The sequence below is a fragment of the Mustela lutreola genome, chromosome 2 (genome assembly GCF_030435805.1).
Source record: "Mustela lutreola isolate mMusLut2 chromosome 2, mMusLut2.pri, whole genome shotgun sequence".
NCBI lineage: Eukaryota > Metazoa > Chordata > Mammalia > Carnivora > Mustelidae > Mustela > Mustela lutreola.
Window position 1 is genome coordinate 102,069,245 of NC_081291.1, and position 18,613 is coordinate 102,087,857.

Genomic DNA, 18,613 nt, shown 5'->3' on the forward strand with positions numbered 1-18,613 from the left:
GAATCAATGAAACAAGATAGAATTGGGAGGGAGACAAACCATAAGTGACTTTTAATCTCACAAAACAAACTGAGGGTTGCTGGGGGAAGGGGGGTTGGGAGAAGGGGGTGTGGTTATGGACATTGGGGAGGGTGTGTGCTTTGGTGAGTGCTGTGAAGTATGTAAACCTGGTGATTCACAGACCTGTACCCCTGGGGATAAAAATATATGTTTATAAAAAAGAAAAAAAAAAAAGACAGAGTCAACAGAGAACAAAGGAAGACCCAGATAAAAAGAGTTGGGATAGTGGAAAAAGAGCCTGGAAATCTCAGAAATCCAATGGCCACATTTTGAACCAACATTGGAAAACAATGTAAAAGGGAGCTCTGCAAAGTAAGGAAAGCTATCCAAAATAAATTTCCTTCTAAAAATTCAGCAACATTAAATTAACATAAAAATGAGCACCTGAAAAGTAACGCAATTTCCATACAAAGTTATTATAAGAAAAAGAGCAAAATAATATCCATACAGAAAATGGAAGCATCTCAAAGAGCCATGCTCAAAATAACTCAGAACTACAACCTACTAAATCAACCAAAAGGACTAAAAGGCATTAAAAATGGTGTAAGACACGAAAAGCCATACATCAGATGTTGAAAAAATCAAGACAACAGCAAGAGAAGAAAGGAACAAAGGAGCCACAAAATAGAAACTATTCTAAAAAAACTGAAGAGGAAATACTTTAAAATTCATTTTATGAGAACAGCATCACCTGAATACTGAATCCAGAGAAGGACACTGCAAGGAAATTATAGGCCAGTATCCCTGATTAAATAAATGCAAAAACCCTCAACAAAATACTAGCATACCCAATTTAACATCAAATTAAAAGGATGGTACACCATGTCAAGTAGAAGTATTCCTAAGATGCAAGGATGGTTCAACATCCACAAATCAACAAACGTGATGCACTACATTAACAGAATGAAGGATAAATATCACATGATCATCTCAATGGATGCAGAAAAAGCATTTAAAAAATTTAACACCCTCTCAGAGAGAAGCCTCAGTCTGGCTGCAGTGCAATTGCAGTACTGGGTATTTACCCCAAAGATACAGATGTAATGAAAAGAAGGGCCATCTGTACCCCAATGTTTATAGCAGCAATGGCCACGGTCGCCAAACTGTGTTAAGAACCAAGATGCCCTTCAACGGACGAATGGATAAGGAAGATGTGGTCCATATACACTATGGAGTATTATGCCTCCACCAGAAAGGATGAATACCCAACTTTTGTAGCAGCAAGGATGGGACTGGAAGAGATTATGCTGAGTGAATTAAGTCAAGCAGAGAGAGTCAATGATCATATGGTTTCACTTATTTGTGGAGCATAACAAATAGCATGGAGGACAAGGGGAGATGGAGAGGAGAAGGGAGTTGAGGGAAATTGGAAGGTTCTCTCATGAACCATGAGAAACTATGGACTCTGAAAAACAATCTGAGGGTTTTGAAGGGGCGGGGGGTGGAAGGTTGAGGGAACCAGGTGGTGGGTATTAGAGAGGGCACGGATTGCATGGAGCACTGGGTGTGGTGCAAAAAACAATGAATATTGTTACGCTGAAAAAAATAAATTAATTAAAAAGAAGAAGAAGAAGAAGAAGAAGTCCTCGCCAGATCAATTAGGCAAGGAAAAAAATAAAAGGCATCCAAATCAGAAATAAGTAAAATTGTCTCTGTTTGCAGATAACATGATTTTACATGCAGGAAACCCTAAAGACTCCACCAAAAAATTATAACGACTAGAGGTGCCTGGGTGGCTCAGTTCTTTGGGCGTCCAACTCTTGATTTTGGCTCAGGTCATAATCTCAGGAGTGTGGGATCAAGCCCTGTGTCAGGCTCAGCACTCAACATGGAGTTTGCTTGAGTTTCTCTCCATCTGCCCTTCCCCTTGCTTATCCCTTTTCTCTCTCTCTCTCTTCAATATATATCTTTTTTAAAAATTATTACAATAAATGAATTCAATAAAGTTTCAGAATGCAAAATCAATATATAAAAATTATTATGTTCCTTTATACCAACAACAAGCTATCCCTCCCAAATTAAGAAAATAATCCCACTTATCTTCGCAGTTAAAAAAAAATAAAGTACTTAGGAATACATTTAACTAAGGAAGTAAAAGATCTATACACTGAAAATTATAACACATTGAAGAAAGGAATTCAGAAAAAACATAAAAATGGAAAGATATTCATAGTCACAGACCTAAAGAACATTATTAAAAATCCATACCACACTCAAAGCAATCTACAGATTCAATGCAATCCCTATCAAAATTCCAATGCCTTTTTTTTGTCACAAAAATTTTTTTAAAAGTCTAAATCATACGGAACCACAAAAAAACCAGAACGGACAAAGCAATCTCGAGCAAAAGCAAAGCTGGAGGCAACATGCTTTTGGTTTCAAAATATACCAAAACTAGATGGGTGATGAGTATTAAGGAGGGCACTTGTTATGATGAGCCCTGGGTGTTGTATGTAAGTGATTAATCACTGAACTCTGCTCCAGAAACCAATATTATCCTGTATGTTAACTACCTAAAATTTGAATTTAATAAATTGGGGAAAAATATATACCATAAAGCTATGGTAATCAAAACATTAAGATATTTGCATAAAACAGTCATACAGACTAATGGAACAGTATAAAGCCCCAGAAATAAATCCATATATTTATAGCCAATTGATCATCAAAAAAGGTGCCAAGAACACACAATGGGGAAAGGACAGTTCCTTTAATAAACAGTGCTGACAAAACTGGTATCCACGTGCAGAACAACAAAACTGGACCCTTATCTCACACCACATAAAAAAATCAACTCAAACTGTATTAAAGACTTAAACGCAAGACCTGAAATTATAAAACTAGTAGAAGAAAGCATGGGGGAAAGCTTCTTGACATAATTTCTTGGATACAACCTGAAAAGTACAAACAAAAGCAAAAAAAGACAAATGAGATTGTATCAAACTAAAAAGCCGCACAGCAAAGGAAACAGGACAATAAAGAGGCAACCTACAGAATGGAAGAAAATATTTGCAAACATCTAATAAAGGATTAATATCCAAAATACACAAAAAACTCAACTCAATAGCAAGAAAACAACCTTATTTTAAAATGGGCAAAGGAACTGGACCGACATTTCTCCAAAGAAGACATATAAACGGCCAAAATATACATGAAAAAATGCTCAACACCAAAAATCATCAGGGAAATACAAATCAAAACTACAATATCACATCATACCTGTTAGAATGGCTATTATCAAAAAGACAACAGATAACAAGCATTGGCCAGGATGTGGAGAAAAAAAAGAACCCTTGTACACCGTTGGCGGGAATATAAGTTGATACAGCTATTATAGAAAACAGTCAGGAGGTTCCTCAAAAAATTAAACATAGAAGTACCATATGATCCAGCAATCCCACTTCTGGATATATATCCAAAGGAAAAGAAAGCAGTATCTTAAAGAGATATCTGCAATTTCATGTTCATTGCAGCATTACTTACAATAGCTAAAATATAGAATCACCTAAGTGTCCATTGACAGATGAACAGATGAAGAAAATATGTTGCATATACACAATGGAATATCACTCAGCCCTAAAAATAACAATGAAATCCTGTCATTTATGAGAACATGGATGAACCTGGAGGACATTATGCTAAGTGAAATAAATGCCAACTCAGAAAGACAAATACTGCACGATCTCACTTATGCTGGAATCTAAAAAAGTCAAATTTGTAGAAGCAGACAGTAAAATGGTGGTTGCCAGGGAAAAGTGGGTGAGGGAAATAAAAAGGTGTTTGTCAAAGTATACAAACTTTCACTTACACAGAAAGAACAAATTCTGGGGATCTGCTGTATAGCACAGTGACTACAGTTAATAACACTGCATTGAATACCTGAAATTTGCTGAGACAGTACATCTTAAATGTTCTCACCACACACAAAAGGGCAATTTTGTGAGGTGATAGGTATTTTCCATTTTTTAATTAGCTTGATTGAGGTAATCATTTAACAATTTACATGTAGAGAGAAACATTACATTGTACATCTTAAATATATACATTGTCAATTATACCTGAATAAAGCTCAAAAATAACAATGACAATATCTACTTCCAATATTAAAACATTCTTAACAAAAATTAATAGCTAACTGTAAATTTTATACAACATCTAACAGCGCAGCAGAGCATAAACAGTAGGTATATGATAGATATGTATCAAATTTACTTGCAAACTTTGCTGAACACATGCATGTTTTCCTTGGTTTGAAATAAAACAGAAAAACCCAGAAATGAAGAGGAAACTCAAGAAGTAACAGAAAGTTTAAAAAATAATTTTGGCAATGAATATGAAACTAAAAATTTTTTTTAAAGTAAAATGAATAATCATAATAAATCATGCCTTAAGAAAAATAGAAAGTGGGGCACCTTGGTGGCTCAGTCATTAAGCATCTGCCTTTGGCTCAGGTCATGATCCCAGAGTCCTGGGATCAAGTCCCACATTGGGCTCCCTGCTCAGCAAGAAGCCTGCTTCTCCCTCTCCCACTCTCCCTGCTTGTGTTCCCTCTCTCACTGGGTCTCTCTGTCAAATAAATTTTTTAAAAAAATTAAAAGAAAAATAGAAAGTTAAAGAATAATTTTACAGGGGCGCCTGGGTGGCTCGGTGGGTTAAGCCTCTGCCTTCAGCTCAGATCATGATCTCAGGGTTCTGGGATCAAGTCCTATATCGAGCTTTCTGCTCGGCGGGGAGCCTGCTTCCCTCTCTCTCTCTGCCAGCCTCTCTGCCTACTTGTGATCTCTCTCTGTCAAATAAATAAATTAAAAATCTTAAAAAAAAAAAAAAGCTAAAAAATAAAGAATAATTTTACAAATCAAAAAGAAATTACCTATTATAAGCTAAACATGCAACTACCTTATGACCCAGCAATTTTATCTCAGAGAATTCACACAATAACCTATACATTAGTGCCCATAACAGCTTCGGTTTTAAAAACCCAAAATTGTAATCAGCAAAGAAGTCCTTCAACAAGAAAATGATTAAAGATACACAGCAAAGAATACTACACAGCAATAAAAAGGAACAAACTACTGATACATCCACTAATTTAGATATGTCTCCAATTATGCTGAATTTTAAAAAGAGAGCCAATTTCCCAAAAGTTACGTATTATATAGTCCTATTCCTATATAATATTTTTGGAATCACAGAATTTTAGAAATGGAAGACAGATTAGTGGTTGCCAGTACTTAGGGAGGGATTGGAGGTAGGAGGGTAGAAGGCGGCAGCTAAAGTTATAAAAAAGCAACACAAGGGGTCTTTGTGGTGTTGGAACAGATCAGTATCTTAACTGTGGTGGTGGATACATGAACCTACACAAGCAATAAAACTGTACAGAACTTACACACACACAAACATGCAGAGACAAATATATAAATAAAACAAGGTATGTACTAATGTTGGTATCCTCATTGTGATATTATTCAACAGTTTTCTAAAACTTTAACCATTAAGGGAAACAAAAAAAAACTGTATAAGGGATCTCTGTTTTATTTACTGCATATGACTCTATGATTATCTCAATTTTTAAAAGGAAAGAGAAAGAAAAAGAAATGTACTACACACAATGTGATGCCCTAGAATTTGATCCTGGAATAGTTAATGGAGAAAATATGGAGTTTAGCTATGAATCAATGCTGGTTTCTCAGTTTTGACAAATGCACTTTGTTAATGTAACATGTTAACATTAGGGAATACTGGGTCAGAAGCATACTGAACTCTAAACTATCTTTGCATATTTTCTATAATAAACCTAAAATTATTTCTAATAACTTATTTTTTTTTTATTTTTTTAAAGTTAGACCATAAAAAAGGAATCAGGAGAAAGTGGTAAAGATGGATGAGTCAAATTCCCTGAAGAAGAAAAACAGAGTTACAGAAAAACACACACCAAAAAAAAAAAAAAAGCCCTAAAAAATACCTGAAATTTTAAATTCCTAAAGTCTGAAGCTACATATTGAAAAAGCCCACCATGTAGCAGAGAGTAACAACCCAGAATGATCAACAAGACGTTCCAATAAAATTAATGGACTTAAAAATAATCCTTTGTGATTCAGGCCAAAAGATCATGTGTAAAATTTTTTAAAAAGAAAAGAAGACCACCCTCAGACTTTTTAACAGCAATGTGTTTTCCAGAAAAAAACTGGAGTTACAGATTTGAGATATTCAAGGAAAGAAAATGTGAGCCAAGGATTTTATTTTCAGCAAAAATGACCTTCAGATATAAAAAACACAGAGAGAATGTTAAAAGCAAGCAAGAAAATTCATGATAAAATTTCCCATGAGCCTTTCCTAAGGCATCTATTAAAGAGAAGGCTTGAGACAACCAAAATGACTAAAAAAAAAAAAAACATCATTATGGGGTCCCTGGGTGGCTCAGTCAGTTAAGCATCAGTTTTTGGGTCAGGTCATGACTCCAGGTTCCTGGGATACAGCCCTGCACCTGGCTCCCTTCTCAGTGGAAAGTCTGCTTCTCCCTCACCCTCTCGTTCTGTTCATGCTCTCTCACTCTCATGCTCTCTTTCTCTCTCTTCCAAATAAATAACTTAAAAAAAAAAAAAAAGAATCATCATCATAAAGACTGGTGGTAAGCACTAAATACATAGTTAATTGTAAAACTAAGACTGAGATGGAGAGAACATAATATTTAATGATTATATGCTCTGACAATACATATGGCTACTGTAAAGAAAAACTGGGAGGAATGTGAATAACATATCCAAAAAGAAAAAAAAAAAAAACCTTTTAGAACTGTTTGCAATAACCAAAATTAGTGGTGGTATATCAGTACAGTTACTCCTTGGCAACTATGTATGTGTCATGTGGAACTGAAATAAATGAGCAACTAACAGGCATAGTAATTCTATCAGATTTTCAGTATGAAAAAAGGAAATACAGGTTGGGGCACCTGGGTGGCTCAGTCGTTAAGCGTCTGCCTTTGGCTCAGGTCATGATGACAGGGTCATGGGATCTAGCTCCGCATCAGGTTCCTTGCTCAGTAGGAAGCCTGCTTCTCCCTCTCCCACTCCCCCTGCTTGTGTTCCCTCTCTCACTGTCTCTCTGTCAAATAAATAAATAAAATCCAAAAAAAAAAAAAAAAAAAGGAAATACAGGTATAAAACAGAAGAAATTAAGAACATCAAGATAAAAGCTGATCTTGAATTTGGATTCAAAGTATCAGTATGAACTTACAAGGTATTTTTACTTTAGTACTTCTATTTTCCTAGCTCTGTCCACCGAAAAGCCTTAAAAATAAGGACAAACTGAGAAGCAATGAACATCTCTAGTGCCAGATTGGCATCTTGAAATGCTATTTCCCGTTAAATTTTCTTTTTTCTTAAATAGCAGAGCTTCTTAGAGAAAGAGCTACCAGTTCTGCAGTAGGAAATGTACAAGATGAGCCTGAAACATCTTGTGATACAAAATAGCAAGGAAGCTATCAAAAATTAACTAGAGTCAGATGGGATCGGGAGAGAGACAAACCATAATAAGAGACTCTTAATCTCACAACACAAACTGGGGGGTGGGGGGTGCAGGTAGGGAGAGGGTGGTGGGGTTATTTACACTGGGGAAGGTATGTGCTATGGTGAGTGCTGTGAAGTATGTAAACCTGGCAATTCATATACCTGTATCCTTGGGGCTAATAATACATTAAATGTTAATAAAAAAAAATAAAAAGTTTTTTTTTAATTCTTTTAAAAAAATTAACTGGAGTCATGTCAAGAGACCTGGACGCCAAACTGGGTTGGTTCTCACAGGCCAAAAGAATAAGTGAGTTTCTAAGAAGAGTAGGAATTGCAATATATTTAAACCCATGAAAAATATTTAATTTGACAAGTTCATAATATTAAAGTAGTCACCATCTAAACTAAGTATCTTGAAAACTATCCAAGTCAAGGATTTATCTGGTCTTTTCTATTTGAACTTTACAATTCAGGAACCAAATATAAATAAGATGATCCATCTCCATATAAAATTATTCCAGCTAATAAATGGAAACAAAATGGTAGAACTGGAATATTTAGTCTATTATTTTGCATCTCCTTTTGAATCCATGGATGTAGACATTGAGCATCAACAAAGATAATAACAACAAAAAAATATCTTGAACTTCTGATAAAAGACTATACCACAACCCATAGTTTTGATGGAGATCAAACCTCAGTCTGGAGAAGCCTCTGGATCCAGATGCTAATTTGCAAGAAATGCAAAGGACATAGGAATATGCTGAATTGCCCCATGAAAGTGAAATTCTCGAAGTATGGGAAACTCCATAGGTTAAAAAAATCCAAGTTCTTCAACAGAAATTATAGGGAAAAGACTTAATACATAACAAGTTAAAAGGTGGGGGGGGGGGGGACAAGATTCACATTTGATGATAAACTAGAGAGAAACCACAAGGAAATGATTTCTATGAAAAGAAGGAGAACATGGAGGAGTTTCTTGGATGACTAACAAAGTTAGATTTCTTGAGCTCAGAGTTATGACAAGAATGCCTACTTCCTAATAATTCATCACACTATATACTTTTTAGTGTGTTTTTTTGTACTTGAGTTTTGTTTTACAATAAAAAGGTCTTTTAAAAAAAATCAATTAATAGCTAGAGCTGTCCATAAGCGAGTTACTGGACTTAACCCCTGGACTGGTCACAAACCATGACCTATAAATACCTTAATCACTGGACATTTTCCGTAATTTTCACTTCAAATTCTCCAACTAACCTCCATCTCTCCTCTATCATAGCCATGCTATTTGCACCCACACTTTCTGCTCTAAGAAGTCTGGATCTTACTGCTACTGCTACTACGTTTAGAGCTAAATAGAAAATTACTGAGATTTCAAACATTGTGACAATGTCTGCAACCATTTTAAAACCATAGGCCCTTTAGAGAAATGTGAAACATATGCACATATGTACACATCCAAGGTGGTATGACCTAAATAAAAACTTTCATATCTCGGGGCGCCTGGGTGGCTCAGTGGGTTGGGTCGCTGCCTTCAGCTCAGGCCATGATCTCAGGGTCCTGGGATCGAGTCCCGCATCGGGCTCTCTGCTCAGCGGGGAGCCTGCTTCCTCCTCTCTCTCTGCCTGCCTCTCTGCCTACTTGTGATCTCTCTCTGTCAAATAAATAAATAAAATCTTTAAAAAAAAAAAAAAAAACTTTCATATCTCCCCATTAGCCCAGAACATTGTTATGGTTATATAATTTCAATTGGGAAAGTTTTTTTTTTTTCATTTTCCAAACACAATTAAAATCCTGAATGTTTTCTCAAACTAAAACTCCATCTTCCTCTCCCCCGCACCACTGGTATCCACCACTACCATGTGTGAGATTCTCATTCATCCTCCCTAGGAGAGTGTGTCTTCACCAGCATCCTATCAAAAATTACTGCACATGGACATAGGACAACTATAATAGTAATGGTAACAATTACGAAGCAATATGTACCACTTTACATACATTTCTCTATAATACTCACAAAATATACAAGATCAGTATTATCATCATTGCCATTTTAAGATAAGGAAAACTGACAGAGAAATTAATACATTTCAAAATCTGTCTGCTAAATAAGCATTACTGAGTAAGATAAAAAGCTCTTCGAATCAAAAGTGGGTTACTTTTCTCACATAACAGTTTAAAACCATGTATATCTGAGGTAAGATCACTATTAAGATGTACCATTTCAGGTTAAAGTAAAAGGAGTTTCTCATAGATTGATTCAATAATCCAAGAGGTCCATGAGAAGGTAGGTAGTATAGTGGAAAAAGCACCAAATCAGGAGCCAGGAACTGAGTTTTCAGTTCTGGCTCCAAAAGAAAGAGGCTATACTCTGCTGGGTAAGTTATTTTATAGTTTCCTTATCTTCAAATGAAGAAGACTGACAAGAAGCACTCTAATGAACAGTATTATGACTCCATGATTCAAAAGTTATTTGTATAGCTGTTGACATAAAAGGAATAATATGGAAATGTAATTGGGAAAGGCATCTCAAGCACAGTTAAGTGCTTTAGGTTTTTCAAAGGTAGAGAACTTGAGGGCAAGAGGCACTAATTAGCGAAATGAAGGAGGATGGATCTCTCCCTCTTTTTAGGCTCACTATAGGGCAGATATGAACAAAAGCATATGTAAAAATTAGTAAAGGGAAAAACACTCATGTTCACAGTAAGAAATTTATGTAAGGAATATATGTGACTGTTGGACAAAAAATGCTCTTGCTACTGTTTTATAAAGCACCAGAACCGTGAGTACCAACTTGGGAAAAGGAATAATAAAGGGCTTCAGGCAATGGCCAATCTCTAATAAAACACTTAGGCAAATAAAACAATCTTCCAACGTCATTGCTGGCCACACCTTCCACAAATGCTGCCACAGGATCTCAGCATTTGTATGTTGAGGTGGCACCTGCAATTTCATAAGTATTATTTTCTCACAGTCTTCACTTCTTGCTATATATAATTATTCTCAAAATACCCACTTAGCATGGAGCATAATGCCAGGAGCCACAAAAATATGAAAAGAAATATAAGGCATGCCTCTAAGCACAGAGAACTTAGGACAAAGGCTTTGGAAAATAAAGGCAGTAACTGAAGACACTGCATGCCTGGGAGCTCCTCTATTTGCTTTGGAATTTAAATCACGTTTTCCCAAAGAAACAACACAGAAAATGGTGAGATCTCCAAGCCACTCCTCTAATTTATTTAATGCGTACTTGGTTAAGCCTCAGTAGTTTTCCTTAATTCTCAACATGATTCTCAATCAGTTTGAGGATCTAAGAGGATATGATATGATGCTAGATAGCAGGGGAAAAGCATATCCAATATTATGACATAATTTTACAATTACAAAATGAAAAGATAATATTTATTCATTAATAAATTTAAAAGTAAATGGTGGTTAATAATTTATATACACAGCACTATGCACTAAGTACTGTTTCAATAGCTTTACATATAAAAACTTAATCTATCTCATTACTTTTTTTTATTATTAAAACAAACCCAACAAGGATGTACTATCAATATCTCCTGTTTTAAGCTGAGTAAACTATAACATAAAGGAGATTAATTTGACTAGTCACAAAGCTCCATGAAGCTTCTAGGTCAGAAGAGATAAACAAAAGATATCTATTTTCTCAGTAACCTCATCACCCAACATTATTCACTGGGGCCAGCCCAGTGAATAATGATCACCTAAATAGAGGGGGGCCATGAGAGCACTCATATACTTACAAATACTTATACTTCTACAAGTACTCTTTTTTGAGCAGTACATAAACTAAAATAAAATGATTCAGAGTGGTATGGCCCAAAGAATCCCACGTTTATACCATAGATACATTCACACAAGGGCACAAGGATATATGTACATGTTTGTGATGTCTAATACTGAATACAACCTGATGTCCATCAATAGGGGACACACTAAATACATTTTGATATTTCTACAGGGAATGCTGCATAGCCTTTTAAAAGAATGGGGTAGGTTAGGGATGTCTGAGTGGCTCAGTTGGTTAAGTGCCTGCCTTCGGCTCAAACGATCCCAGGATCGAGCCCTGCATTCCCCTGCCTGGTTCTCCCTCTGCCTGCTACTCTCCCAGCTTGTGCACGTGCTCTCTTTCTCTCTCTCTCTCTTTCTCCCTGACACATAAATAAATAAAATCTTTTTAAAAAGTAAATAAAAGGGATGATATTAAAAAAAGAATGTGGTAGTTTAATACTTATAGATAGAGGAAAATATAGTATTAAGTGGCAAAAGAAAGGTGGAGAACAGTATGTGTATCATGATCCCACTTGTGGGAGAGAAAAAGGAGGAAGATATATGTGCTTGAGTATGATCAGAAAGTTTCTTAAGAAGAAACAAGAAATTATCTATAGCGCTTTACTTCAGCAAAGAGAACAGGAAAAAAGGTCAGTAGCTAAAGAAAGAGATTTTTGTTATTATATTTTTTTATTGAATTTCATTTTACCAAAAATACATATTGCTGATTTTTACATGGCTTAATTAAAAATATAGTGTTATTGAGCCTAGCCTCTTTTTTATGTAGTGGTTCCTAACAAAAGACTGGTATGTAATGATCAGTGATAAGTTCCAAATGATTTATTCCTTATACTTTTTTTAACCAAAAGAAGTTTATGAATGATTTATTATTTTTATAAATTAGTAAAATCAATATCCCTTTAATTAATCCATTAATGCAAACAGAAGGGAAAAAAATGATCACCTAAAGATGGTTTTTAATGGGGACACCTGGGTGGCTCAGTGGGTTAAAGCCTCTGCCTTCGGCTCAGGTCATGATCCCAGAGTCCTGGGATCCAGCCCTGCATCGGGCTCTCTGCTCAGCGGGGAGCTTGCTTCCTCCTCTCTCTCTCTGCCTGCCTCTCTGCCTACTTGTGATCTCTGACTGGCAAATAAATAAAATCTTAAAAAAAAAAAAAAAAAAAGATGGTTTTTATGGTTTTTAGGAGGTTCTATCCCAGAAGAATGGAGGTCCAAAAAAAAAGGGTTCTCCCATCCAGCCTGAAGGTCCTTAGATATGTAAACAAACTTATGTGGTTCCCAAATTGGGTTGGGAGTGTCCTAGAGAGTGGGCAAGAATTTACTTTCCATCATTTGAAATGTGTTTTTCTTTATGTTTACTGTGCTGTGCACACTGCTATTCGTAATTAAATATAATATATTTGGAATATACTTGCTTAAAAATGTTTTATTGATAGGGTGTGTAAAAATGTTTGTGAACTACTGGATATGGTTAAACAAATGTAATGCAGTGAGGAGGAAAGCATTAGATGTTCACTCCACGGTCAAGGGATGAAAACTAAAAGCTGAGAAACGATCAGTGCACAATATTTGCAACTTTTCAGTTCTCTTCAACTTTTCCTATATCTATTCCATGACCAAATCCTGTCATTTCCAACCTAACATTTACTGGGTTTGACTAGTCATAGTTATTCTGACCATACAAATTTAATTATGTTTCTGGAAAGGCCTCCTAGACTCTCTGTACAGAGTATTCCACTGCCAAAAAGCTCGGAAAGCTTCTAACAATCGCCAAAAGTGAAAGTACTTATGCAGTGACTTTAAATATCTCTGTCCCACACTTAAACTATCCTTTCCCCATAGACCAACTGGAACTCTTTAAATAAGTCAGACAAATATATTCCTCATTTGTCAAGGGACTCACCCTCCCCTTCCCCCTACACAGCACTCTCGTTAAGCAGATAAATATCGTGCACACCACCAAATCAAGTTCTTTTTCCTCCAGAACTTTCTTCAGGGTTCCCTTTCCTCTAACTGCCTGCCCACCTCTGATTCCTGGGATTTTAGTGCTGATGGCATCGCCAAGATCATTCCTCTCCCCGAATCTCACCAGCAATTCATTACCAGGATCGTTTGACATGCACCCTTTTTGTGTTGTAGCTCCACTGTTTCTGTGATCTCCGCCTTCAGGAGCTTTGATTCCTTCGGGTCTCGCCTCTCTTTCCCGACACGAAGTTTGTTTAGGGCCTGAACGCAGGGGCCGGGCAGGTTCTCTCCGACGTCAGCGACTGCGTAACTAGGGCGGCCTAAAGAGGCCGCTCACCGAACGAGGCCGAGCGCACAGGACTGACCCGAGAGCCCCTCCGTCGCCCTCGGAGAAGAAACGTCCTGCGCTGGGGGCTGACCGCGCATATGTGCCTCGAGGCCGCGCAGGGAGATCCCGAAGCCCTTCGACGGGGCCAGTTTGCTTGTGAGCAACTAGAAGTAGGCCTGGTAGGTGAGAGGAGGCGTGTGTAGGGCCGGATCCCGGACTGAATCAGGAAGAAGAAGGGCAGGGAAGCGACCCGAGAGTGGCCGCTTCGGCAGCCCCTGCGCAGGGGTGACCGTTAAAAAGACTCAAGGAAGGGAAGAGTTGGCAAGTATCCCTCACTCACCTGGAAGAGGCTGCGGCCGGAGGCACCAGCTGCCCCGTTCCAAATTTAAGCCACGTCAGCTCGGGAATCCCGTCCGCGACACCTACCACCGCCGCGCCCCGTCAAGGGACTCAACCACTCGCAGTTGGGACGGAAGATGGGATTAGGGAATGAACCAATCCCGGCTACCGGCGGAGCGTTACCAGGGAGACCAGGCACGCCTTGTTTGTAACTAACCCATCAACAATGACGGAAACCAATCAACGCCAGGAAATTCTCTGCTTCCTCAAAGAAAGAGCCAATGGTCTCTAAACAGTGGAGGAGGGGCGGAGTCAAACGTGAGCAAGTGTTCCGGAAGAAGATCTGCTGGAGAACCGGAAATGCCGGGAGGGCGGGCTTTCTGCGGTAGGTCAGGTGTTAAGCAGCGTGAAGGGGACAGGTTGTTGGCTCCAGTGCCCTTGCGTTGCTGGTGGAGACTCTCCTAGATTACAGCTTGGGCTTTTGCGGAGCCCCGTACTGCGAGAACCAGGTGTCATAGGATTGTTGAATGAGCTTTGAGAAGGGAGAGGAGATATGGATTTTGCTCTTAGAATCGTAAAATATCAAGAACCCCAAAATAGGTGGTCTAATGTGATTTTTTCATTTTACTGACAAAAAATAAGAACCGGAATAAAGGGAGTCACCCAAAGATAAATGGTGACGTGGAGATTAGAACTCGGACTAGAACCTGGCAGCTTCATGAAAGAGAATCTGAGATGTCTCTGAGGACACGAGTGGGAGAATAGGGAATACTACTAGAAAAGTGCCTCCGAGGGAGTGACGAGGGAGTGACGTTTGAGCTGGGGCTTAAGCAGAAGGTGAGATTTGAGGTCCCAGGTCTGCAATGGGAGTCAGTGAGAAGCTCCAGTAATTGTCACCGAAATCATGCATGCTCTCCTTAAGGCCTAAGGAAAGAGGGGAAAGCCAGCTCCCTTGACTTCAGGTACTCTTCACAATAAGACCATTAGTTTGAATTTATTGCTAGCCCACTATATGCATCCTCACGCTAATGTTTACATAACTCTTTGAGATTCAAACAGCTCACTAAGGCCTACCCTGACTACTCACCTTTCATAGCAGTCCCCTGCATGCACTATATCCTTTCTCTGCTTATTTTTTCCCTAAGCACTTTGCCATCTTTATTTCATTTATCTTTATTTTCTCTCTCCTCACTAAATTATTCCTTCCACAGAACAGGAATTTTTGTCTCTTGATCTCAACTGTATCTCCCTCCAGGTCCAAGAACAGTATGCAGTAGAGCACTCAGTATCTTTGGAATCCTTGAAGTAGGTATGATTATCATCATCTTACACTGGACAAAATAAGGCTTGAAACGATTAAGTAATTTGCATAAATTCACATAATGAGGGCCAGAGCCAGGATTTGAAGTTATTAAATGCCGAAGCTGCCGTCCTTCATCAGTACATTGTATTCTCTTATCCCTGATTGTACCCACCCAGGAAAGCCTGGATCAGTGCAACCACCAGTCTTCGCCCCTACCCAAATTTGGAGTGCAGAATGCTGCAGGAGAAAATATGACATAAGGGAGATGGTTACTTCTACACATTCAGTTTCCAATTTCACTCCATCCTCAGCACACCCCCAAATCTTTGGTGTGTTTTCAGCTTCCTCTCCCAATTCCCACAACAGTTACTCAAACCTTTAACATCCTCTTCACATTCCCAGCAGATGTACTTAATTTTTATCTCAGAGAAAATAGGAACCATACACAAACATTGTCTTTCTCCAAATTCCTTGTTTCCACATTCAGCCTTAGAACAGATCTTCCAGGTTTTTTTTTTTAAAGATTATTTATTTATTCATTTGAGAGAGGCCACAAGTAGGCAGAGAGGCAGGCAGAGGCAGAGAGAGAGGGAAACAGGCTCCCTGCTGAGCAGAGAGCCCGACATGGGGCTCGATCCCAGGACCCAGAGGCTTTAACCCACTGAGCCACCCAGGCGCCCCCAGATCTTCAGTTTTAACAGAATGAAATTTTCTTACGGAAGATTAGAAAATTGTCTGTCTAGTAAGTATGTCTTCTTAAGACCCTGCCTTTCAAAAAAAAAAAAAAAAAAAAGACCCTGCCTTTCATTCTTGGGTCAGCACAGAGTGGTCATTCAGTGAGAATTACAGTGATCACTAGGCATATGAAGGAATAATAATGCTGGGTGGAGGTTTAAGAGCTGAACTGAGGGCACTGAAAGACTGGAAGTCATTTAGAATGCAATTTAATGAAAGCAGTTTGGGCCTTGAGAAAATGATCAAGATAATAAAAGATAACTAGGAGTTGACCCATCAGGTAAAAGAGAACAGAGCAGTGGAGGCAAATGGAGCAGCATGTGCAGGACTATTTGAAGAACAACATGAGTAACATGAACAGGTACACAAGGAGTAGGTAATGAAGTGGTGTGTGATATTTTATGGTGAAGGGTTTGGATATTATTCTGAACTCTAGAGCAGTTAGGGACTACAGAAATCATAGAAGCCTATCATCACTCATTTACTTGTCCCTTACAGAGTGACCACTCCTCAATTAAGAGTTCAGTGATAACAATTTGGGGGACAGGAAATTTCACATCCTCTCTGATTTACTATTACCCAGTTCCCTCTTGGTCTTCTGTTTTCCACTTTTTTTCCTCCTCATTCTCACCTTTCCTTATGCCAAATAAAAATTTATCTGAAAACCTTCAGGCAGCCTTATTTATTAATGTATTCTTTGTACCTAAGGTAGTATCTTCAACAGAGTACGTGTTCAATAAATAATTGTTAAATGAATAAATGTTTAAATTCATAAGAATCTGATGTATAAGTATGCCAATATATCTTAAAATATGAAAGAAATAAAAATTTCTTGAGAAACATAGGATAAATAAATGTATATACAAAAAAAATAAAACTGGGATACCTGGGTGGCTCAGTTGGTTAAGAGTCTCCCTTTGGCTCAGATCATGATCTCAGGGTACTGGGATCAAGCCCCCCTCACCCAGTCAGGCTCCCTGCTCAGTGGGGAGTCTGTTTCTCCCTGGAGCGCACGCACGCGCACTTTCTCTCTCTCTCTCACACACACACATAAACTAAATTTTTTAAACAATCCTCTCTGGGGGACAATAATTTTAAAAACATAAAATCATACAATTATATCAATAGATGAAAAAATTTGACACAAACAAAAAAAAAAAAAAAACCTTCAGAAAACTAGGAATAGATAGAAGGGCACTGTCTCAACCTGATGGAGAACATCTACAAAAAACTCACAGCTAATATTATTCTTACTGGTTAAAAAAAAAAAAAAAGATTTTTCCCCACTAAGATTGGGAACAAGGCAAGTACATCCTCTATCACCACTCCTATTTAACATTTTACGGGAATTTCTATGTAATGTAAGACAAGATATACAGATTGGGAAGAAGTAAAACTATCTTTGTTTGTAGAACATGATTATATATGTAGAAAATCCCCTAATAAACTAAGAAAAAATAAAAAGCAAAAACAACAAAACCCTCACCTGGAGTCCCGGGATCGAGTCCCACATTGGGCTCCCAGCTCCACGGGGAGTCTGCTTCTCCCTCTGACCTTCTCCTCGCTCATGCTCTCTCTCACCTCCTCTCTCTCAAATAAATAAAATCTTTAAAAAAATAAAAATAAAAAAGAAACTAATTCTAAAGTTTATATGGGAAGAAAAATCTGGAATAACTAACAGAACACAGAATAAAGGAGAAGAAGGTGGAAGACAAAGTTGGGGGACTGGCTGACTTCAAGACTTACTATAGATCTATAGTAATCAAGACAGTGTGGTAATGGAGAAAGAATACATCAACAGAACAGGTAAGAGAAACCCAAAATAGACCCATGCAAATACAGTCAATTGAGCTTTGATGGAGGAAAAGCAATTCAGTGAAGAAATGTCTTTTCAAAAAATGGTACTGGAACAATTAGACACCCATATAAAAAAATGAATATAGAAACAGACTTAAACCTTTCACAAAAATTAACTCAAATGGACCACAGACTTAAATGTAAAATGTAAAGTATAAGAATTTTAGAATATAGGACCTTGGATTTGGCAATGACTTTTTAGGTACAACACCAAAAGCAAGGGCTATGGGAGGCTGTGTGTGTGTGTGTGTGTGTGTGTGTGTGTGTGTGTGTGTGTCTTGGGGGGTGGTGATCTGATAAGTTGGACTTGTTTAAAATGAAAATCTTCTGAAAGGCTCTGCCAAGAGAATGAAAAGACAAACCACAGATTAGGAGGAACACCTATCTAGTAAAGGACTAGTATCCAAAATATACAAATAACTAAGAAAACAATCCAATTAAAAAGTAAACAAGGGGGGCGCCTGGGTGGCTCAGTGGCTTAAGCCGCTGCCTTCGGCTCAGGTCATGATCTCAGGGATCTGGGATCGAGCCCCGCATCGGGCTCTCTGCTCCGCAGGGAGCCTGCCTCCCCCCCTCTCTCTCTCTGCCTGCCTCTCTGCCTACTTGTGATCTCTGTCTGTCAAATAAATAAATAAATAATCTTTAAAAAAAAAAAAAAAAAGTAAACAAGGGACGCCTGGGTGGCTCAGTTGGTTAAGCAGC

The 18,613-nt window shown here is 38.0% G+C and overlaps 1 protein-coding gene across 2 annotated transcripts in view; it reads right to left on the bottom strand.

Moving 5' to 3' along the window:
• GOLGB1 (golgin B1) overlaps positions 1-14,167 on the bottom strand; it is a 126,964-nt gene extending 112,797 nt beyond the window's left edge. The window contains exon 1 of one of the 2 annotated variants that reach the window (XM_059162798.1): positions 14,018-14,167. Coding sequence is in view for 1 of the 2 variants with exons in the window: in XM_059162800.1 (XP_059018783.1) it covers positions 13,488-13,503 (16 nt within the window). In the remaining variant the exon portion in view is untranslated. Of the gene's footprint in view, positions 1-13,487; positions 13,988-14,017 lie in introns of those variants that run through there. The other variant, XM_059162800.1, reaches the window with a different exon arrangement.
• Positions 14,168-18,613: the final 4,446 nt, after the last annotated feature.